Source organism: Tupaia chinensis, unplaced genomic scaffold, assembly GCF_000334495.1.
Source record: "Tupaia chinensis unplaced genomic scaffold, TupChi_1.0 Scaffold000054_1, whole genome shotgun sequence".
Taxonomy (NCBI): Eukaryota; Metazoa; Chordata; class Mammalia; order Scandentia; family Tupaiidae; genus Tupaia; species Tupaia belangeri.
In genome coordinates this window covers 4,916,458-4,924,552 of record NW_006159512.1, presented here as the reverse complement: position 1 = coordinate 4,924,552, position 8,095 = coordinate 4,916,458, and the positions used below count along the sequence as shown (strand labels likewise).

Genomic DNA, 8,095 nt, shown 5'->3' with positions numbered 1-8,095 from the left:
TATATATATAAAATCTATATATTTCTCACAGGCGTTTTTCATGCCACCATAGAAAACAGAACCAAAGTTTAAAACGTTAGAAATTAGATTGTATAAGCTAAAGACATTCTCAGTTCTAAGACTTCTTTAAAAAAGAAAAAAAAAAAGTTAAAGTCTATTTATTCTTTTTTTTTTTTTTTATGAGTGAGAAAAACAAAGAGAGAAGAAGAGGGCCGAGAGACAGTACCTCCAACAGGGTCCTAGCACTGTAGTCTACCCCAGCCTCAACCAGCTCTAGATTGTGGGCATACATGTGCCTGGTATACTCAGGGAGGTTTCCTGATGCTAATCTGGAACCTTCCCATGTGGGTTTGCCCAGCAGCACATCCTGTTTTATCACTGTACCACTGTCTAGTCCCCTTGGTTATAAACAGTAATTCCTTTCTGTTTTTCCAAAATTTGTAGTTACTCTAACCCGACAAAGCTAATACAATAAACTCTTAAATCATCCAGTGGTCTATGATCTGGTTTTGTTTATTGGGCTTGTTTGTTTTTTTACATCTATGTCTGTCAAATTGCTAAAATTTCTGTTAACAGGGTTGTGGCTACACCCTTTCTCCTACTTCAATAGACAGTAAGCATCTGTGTCTTTTCCTGTATCTTCATCGGCAACCCCAGAGCATGGCTGAGACATAGGAGGAAAAACAAGAAAGGATGTTGGGCACCTAAACATATCCCTCTCTGCTTCTCTTCTTAACAAAATCCTCTTTGGTCTTCGTTTTGGAAAGATGTAGGAACATACTGAGAGCTTACTTAGAGGCCACTGACTTCACCTGAAGATTCAGGAAACTTCACTAGCAGCACGACCCATTTTAGCTTTCTCAAGACTTCTCTTTTGACCACCTCAGTTTCACATCTGTCTGTCCTCCTATGTTTTATTCTCTCCTTGCAAACTTTTTTTTTTTGTAAGACTTTACTATGATCAATCCTAGCACTTATATTGAACTTGTAGAAGTGTGCTGTTTTCTAAAGGAAAATGATTGTAGTTCACATAGAGGAATTATTCATCTTGTCTTACAATAGCCACAATGAAAGACTGTTGAGAGATTTTAGCTTCCTTTCAAGATAAATATATCTTCATTTGCTACCAGAATAGTATTTTAGTGTTTACCAATTTTCTGGCATGAGATTTACTCAGGAAATAACCTTTGAGAGGTAAGAACTAAGGAAGTAAGGCTGCTTTGCTAAGTATTATAGTTTAGTCTTTAGGCTTATGCAAATAAACTGTTTAGATCATAAATATTAATTATATAGGCTTTATTAGTTGACATTACTTGAGTGACCTGTTAGCCAAGGTGTAGGCTTTATTACCTCAAACTGTGACTACACTTAAGATAAAGAAAGTTCTGGGGTTTTTTTGTGGTTTTTTTTGGAGAGATTTTTTGCTATAGGGCACATGCACTCACCAGAGAGACAGACAAAGACAGAAAGCAAGAAACCACCTCCTGGGGGTATTGCCACAATGCAGTCCCTCCTCCTCCATTCTCCTCTCAGGATTTTGGGCACACATGCACAGGACCTGGTGTGGGTTTCAAGCCACTGGGTCTGGGACCTGAACCACAGTCAATACATGAGAGTGTAGCACCTTAAACACTATGCCACCTGCTGGCCACAAGAAAGTATTTTCTTTTTAGGGGGTGGGGAAGAAGAGTTTGCTTTAGGGTATGTGCACTCGTCAGAAAGACAGACAGGAAGTGAGAAATCACGCCGCAGAGGGGATGGCCAAACCGCAATCCCTTCTCCTCCATTCTCCTCTCGGGATCTTGGGCACACACGCACATACACCTGGTGTGAGTTTAAGCCACTGGGTCCAGAGCTCAAACCACGGTTGACTACATGGGAGTCCAGCGACATAGCCATTACGCCAACTGCTGGTCCCTAAATTATTTCTTTATTTAATTTTATTTATTATTATTATTTATTATTATTTTTTAGTTTGTGGCTAAACCACAAAGAAACAGAGAGAGTGAGAGAAGGGGAAAGTGAGAAAGTGAGCCACCAGGTCTGGGACTCAAACCACATTTGGCTATGTGGGAGTCTAGCACCTTAACCACTGTGCCACCTGCCAGCCCAAGAAAGCATTTTCTAAGTGGACTATAAGAATCATACGTTAGGCGCTGGCAGGTGGTATGATGATTGAGGTGTTGAACTCCCACATGGCTGACTGCAGTTTGAGTCCTGGACCTGGTGGCTTGCTTTCTCACTCCCCTCTACCCAGCCTCTCCGTCTCTATCTCTCTCTGGTCAAATTAAAAAATAATAAATAATTAAAATAATATTTATTTAAAAAAAAAAAGAATCGGGAACAGCAGTTGGCTTAATGGCTATGTCGCCGGACTCCCATGTAGTTGACGTGGTTTGAGTCCCAGACCCAGTAGCTTAAACTCACACTGGGTGCATGTGCATGTGTGCCCAAGATTCTGAGAGGAGAATGGAGGAGAAAGGATTGTGGCCATCCCCCCTGCGGGGGTGATTTCTTGCTTTCTGTTGCTCTGTTTCTCTGTGTCTTTCTGGCGAGCACACGCACCCTATAGCAAAATCCTCTCCAAAAATAAATAAATAAATTGATTGATTGATTGATTGATTGATTGATAGAATCCTAAGTTAGCTTCTGAGTATCTTGTAGGCCAGGTTATTATATTTTGTGTTAGAAGTTAATATTCTTTCTGGAAAAAATTTGTAACATATTTGTAGACTGTCTTAACAATCTGGTCACGGTGAGGCAGTGAAACACAATGCTCTATTATTGTGAAGCCACATGGGAAGGTCCCGGGTTCATATCCCAAGGTCTCCCTCTGTGTGATGAGTATGTGCACATGTGCTGTGATCCTGCATAGATGGATCATAATGTGAAGACTCTTTTGGGAGTTCCTCCCTCTCTTAGTCTTGCTCTCTCCTTCTCTGTCTTCCTCTCTTATGAAATAAATAAGTAAACTTACAAAAAATAAAAATGAAAAACAGTTAGAAAAAGGTACTTTTGGGGACCAACCTGTGGCCGGGTGGTTATGTCAGCTGGATCCCAGATGGCAAACTGTGCAGTGTTAGTCCCAGACCCTGGTGGCTTGAAAAATGTGTGCATGAATGCCTGAAATTCTTAAAGGAGGGAGAAATGGAGAAGGGATTATGACATGACCATGCCCTATGGGGGGTGCTTTTTGGTTTCCCTCTGTCTCAGCGCCTCTTTCCAACAAGCACATACCTGCTCTGGCAAATTAAAAAAAAAAAAAAAAAAAAGAACTTTTAATGGATAGTGTGAAGCAATGTGTGATTAAAATAACATTTTATTTCCCATCTTTAGGTATTTATGGAAAAGATAGGCAAACAATCGGAAAAATATTTACTCTTGAATGTTTATTGTAGCATTATTCACAGTCTCTGAGACAGAATCAACTTAAGTGCCCAAGAACTGATGACTAGGTCAAAAAATTGTGGGGCATAGACACTATGGAATACTATTCAGTCATAGGGAACAATGAGACTGTCATTTGATTCAAAGTAGATGAATATAGAAGATTGAATGCTAATAAGAAAAAGGAAGCCAGCCTTTGAAAGACAAATACTGTATATCCTTGCTCAGTGTATACCAAATATCTGTACTTTATAGCAGAAATGGGAAGATTCAAAGATACGATAGTAGAGAGGATAAGTGTCAGTACCAGAGACCATAAGGGAGGGGAATGGAGTTAGAGTAGTGGTGGGAGGGACAAAGGGAAGACACCCTTAGCAGGTACAAGAATGTAAAGTTCTCTATTGAAAATAATGTCTGTGGTGGTAATATCCTTGATTTATTGTCACATACTACATGCATAGTTTGAAAAACCACCTTATAGAGATGTGCAAGGATTGAATGTAAGTAAGAAATCGTAAAATAAAAAAAGAGAAAGGAAAATTAAAGTTTTATTTACAGAAATGGGCAACTAGTCAGTCTATAGAACACCAACTTGATTTTTTAAATATGGTATTAAGGTATTCATCTTGATTATTGAGTCTTTTGGTGTCCCCTTATATTTTGCAACCAAGGTGAGTGCTTCACTCACCCTACCCCTAGTCTCAGTCCTCATGTAATGTCTGATCTACTTGTGTTTTCTCATAGCCACCAGTTACTAAAAGTCTAGTAACCAACTGTAAACCAGTAACAGACAAAATCCACAAAGCATATAAGGACAAAAACAAATACAGGTAAATAGTACATATAGTTTCTCTTTGTTTTAAGAATAATTATAGTGGTCTGGTTATTTTCATGGTGGTATAATATTTTATCCATTAAGTATTCTTTTTAAATTTACGTAAAATTTTCTTTAGCATTAAAGATTTAATATTGAAAGATTAAGTCATCCTGTGGATATCGAATTTACCAAGGTTTTGAAAAATGCTTTTTCTGGGCTGGCTCCATGATGCAGTAATGTTGTTAGGTGCTACTCAAGAGATGCTGGATCCTACATGTTGACTGAGGTCCCATCTGCCTGAAATATGGCAGGGAAGCGCCTTAGTGTCCACGAGCTTATGCACTTGAGTGCCCAGGACCTGGTGGGCTAAAGGAATGGAGGAAGAGGATTATGGTGTGACCAGGCCCTGTGGAGGAGGGCTTTACTCTCTCATATAAAGTATATCTTGGAAAAAAAAGCTTTTCTTATTGAAAATTTTTTATAGCCACATAAATATTTGATCTCTTTAAATATGTTTTGATCATTAGATTTGAAATCATGGGAGAAGAAGAAATTGCTTTTAAAATGATTCGTACCAATGTTTCTCATGTGGTTGGCCAGTTGGATGACATAAGAAAAAACCCCAGGTATGCATTTTTACAAATTAACTTTAATTATGTAAATACAGATGAATAACAGGCAATACAGTTAAACAGGAAGGAGCAACTTATTTCTGTTTGGAGCAGCTGAGAAAGCTTTACGTTAGAAGTGATGTTAAACTTCTGTGGAAAATAGGTGTTTCATCTATTCCCTTGGGGAAAAAAGTATATAAAATTGATATATAAAATTGAATATCTTTCATTCCAAGTCTTTTAAATGCTTTGAAAGACCTTTAGTTTATTTAAGTTAGGATTTTAGCTATAAATAATCTGAGATATAAATTTTCTATATATTTTAAAGCCATCGTAATTTCTTTATATAAATCTCATTCTTCTTTGGGGTAGAAGAAACTGGAATTTTGAGAAAAATAAAAAGATCTTTAGTGCTTATTTAGTATGATCAGTAGTCTAGTAAAATAACTTCATTTCCTATAAAACAACAAATATTTTCCATAAACCAAACAAACAGTAAGCCATCATTATTACCCAGCTTGTGTGTGTGTGTGTGTTTATACATATAAAGAGAATGTACAATGCATATCTACATATATATTCTCTTTACCAGGAATGCACTATTCTAATTTTTTAAAAAATAATGAGCTTAATTTAAGAAAATTTCTGATGGGAGTACAAACTTCTTTCCATTCTGTTGTTGAGTTCTCTCAGTTGTTAGTGATCTGTAATAATAACATGAGGATTTGTAATAATAACATGCGAGTTTTCAGTTGTTACCCATACTTTTATGTCTTTGTGTTAGTTTGAAAGTTGTTGGGTATTGGCCAGCAGGTGACATTGAGATTAAAGTGCTGGAACCCACATGGCCGACTGCATGATTTGAGTCTTGGACCTGGTGGCTTGAAAATCATGCTGGGTACATGTGCATGCATTCCCAAAATCCCAAGAGAAGAATGAAGGAGAAGTGGGTGATTTCTCACATTCCTTCGCTCTGATCTCTCTCTCTCTTTCTTTAGCAAGTGTACATGCCCAATAGTAAAAACTAAAATAATAATGATAATAGTGAATTAAAAATAAAGAAAGCTGTTGGGTGAGAGAATTCATAGACATCTTCATAAAGGCACAGAATTTTTGTAAAAAGACACAAGACAAGTCAGGCCTCTTCTGTGGTTTTTGCCAGGACCAGCTACTTTCTGTGTATGTGAACAGATTTTATTATTTTTAATTATTGTTCGATTATTTTTGTTGTATTTGTGCTCATATTTAAGTTGGACATAGGAAACCAGTCTTCTGACTGACTTCAGTTTAAGGACATGTTATAAGGAGTCTGGGAGAGGCAATATTCAGACTGCCTTTCTTTCCTTGCTTAATTGCCTGAGGGAATGGGACCTCATGAGAGAGAGAGAGAGAACTCCTCTACATGCTCACATTGCAAGCCTTTGTCTTCCATTTCTCCATCCCGTTGGGACATGCATGCATACAGACCCAGAGTGTTTTTCAATCTGCCTGGGTCTGATTCTCAAAATGTAGATGGCCGTGTGGGATCCAGCTTCCTACACACAGACTTGACTGGTGTGCTGCTAGGCCAGCCTCAGGGTTTGCTTTTCTTTGACCGCCTTAGTCCTGCCCTCCTGCTTATGTTGGCTTCTTTCCCAGGCTACAAGACCATTAATGCATATATAAGAACTTTGAACATTGATTAAAGAATGCTAGTAGCTAGCCCATATTCAAATTCCCTCTATGGCCTTCAGATGCCTTTTATAGTATTGTCTGTTCATTTTATATTTGTTTTTAATCCAGGATACAGTCAAGGCTCGGGTGTTATGTTTGGTTGACATAGCTCCTTATTATACTTTAATTTAAAATAGTGCCCAGGTTTAGAGAATAGATCGTTCAATGATTCACATGCCCACCACTTGTCTTCAACAGGAATTGATTTGTATTTGATCTTGATTAACTATCTGGTCTGTGTGCCCTTCTCTCCACTTGTCTTTCATAAGCTTTTTTTTTTCTTTGACTTGTTATAGGGTGTGTGCACCCACTGGAGAGAGACAGAGAGTGAGTGAGAGAGTACCTCTTAGGGGGTATAGCCATGTTGAGTCTCTTTTCTCTTTGGATTTGGGACACACATGTACCTGGCATGTTTTTTAAGCCACTGGGTTCAGGACTCAAACTGCACAGTCAGCCATATGAGATCCAGCCACCTTAATTAACCATCATGCCACTGGCTGGCGCTGTATTTGTTTTTAAATTTGTTGGTTTAAAGTGATATATAGGGAGCCAGATCCCTACATGGCCAACCAGGTGATTCAAATCCCTGCCCTGGTGGCTTGAAAAACACTAGGCATCGGGAACCAGGAGTTAGCGTAATGGCTATGTCGCTGGACTCCCACGTAGTCGACCGCGGTTCGTGTCCCAGACCCGGTGGCTTAAAACTCATGCCGGGTGTGTGTGCGTGCATGCCCAAGATCCTGAGAGGAGAATGGAGGAGAAGGGATTGCGGCGTGACCATCCCCCCTGGGGGGTGATTTCTCGCTTTCTGTCTCTATGTCTCTCTTTGTCTGTCTGGCGAGCGCACGCGCCCTACAGTGAAAATCTCTCCAAAAAAACAAACAAACAAACAAAAAAACACTAGGCATGTGTGTGTGCATGCCCCAAATCCCAACAGCATGGAAAAATGGAAGAGAAGGAACAGTGATGTGACGATGCCCAATGGGGGACGTAGTTTCTCCCACTCCTCCTCTTACTGTCTGTCTCTATGGTTCACACATGACCCTTTTCGTCCCCCTCCGTCCAAAACAATAGCAATATCACATAAATTCATTTTAAATAAATCTTTAGGTTTCCCAAGATATTTTTAACCATTTATTTTTTTGTATTTTCTATGAAGAAATCTTATTATATATTCTGTAGATTGCCTATACTTTGTATTTCTTTTATCCTGGTTATTTAACATATTCTTGTGTTCCCGTGTTTCTCATAAATTGATAGTTGGATTTGAATTTAATTATCAGATTTAAGTTTGATTTTTTTTTCTTTTTTTGGCAATTTACATCACAAGTGTCATCATCTCTTAAGTTTGATTTTTTTTTTTTTTTTTTTTGGCAATTCTACATCACAAGTGTCACCACCATTTTAATGGGCCCTCAGTTTAATGACTTCTGCCTTAAGGGCAACTTAATTGAAAGCAAGATCAAAAGCAGCAATGTAATCTGTCAGATTTCAGTATTTATGCCTTGGTTGAAGCATATCCATGAAACTTACTGAATCTGTACTATAGGCACCATCTTACCTACAC

The 8,095-nt window shown here is 38.5% G+C and overlaps 1 protein-coding gene across 1 annotated transcript in view; it reads left to right on the top strand.

The window, feature by feature from the left end:
- The window catches only part of GNPTAB (N-acetylglucosamine-1-phosphate transferase subunits alpha and beta), a 107,618-nt gene that overhangs the window by 91,366 nt on the left and 8,157 nt on the right, over positions 1–8,095 (top strand). Inside the window, exons 17-18 of the mRNA XM_006141392.3 lie at positions 4,132–4,217; positions 4,732–4,830. Of these exons, the coding sequence (XP_006141454.1) occupies positions 4,132–4,217; positions 4,732–4,830 (185 nt within the window). The remainder of the gene's footprint in view (positions 1–4,131; positions 4,218–4,731; positions 4,831–8,095) is intronic.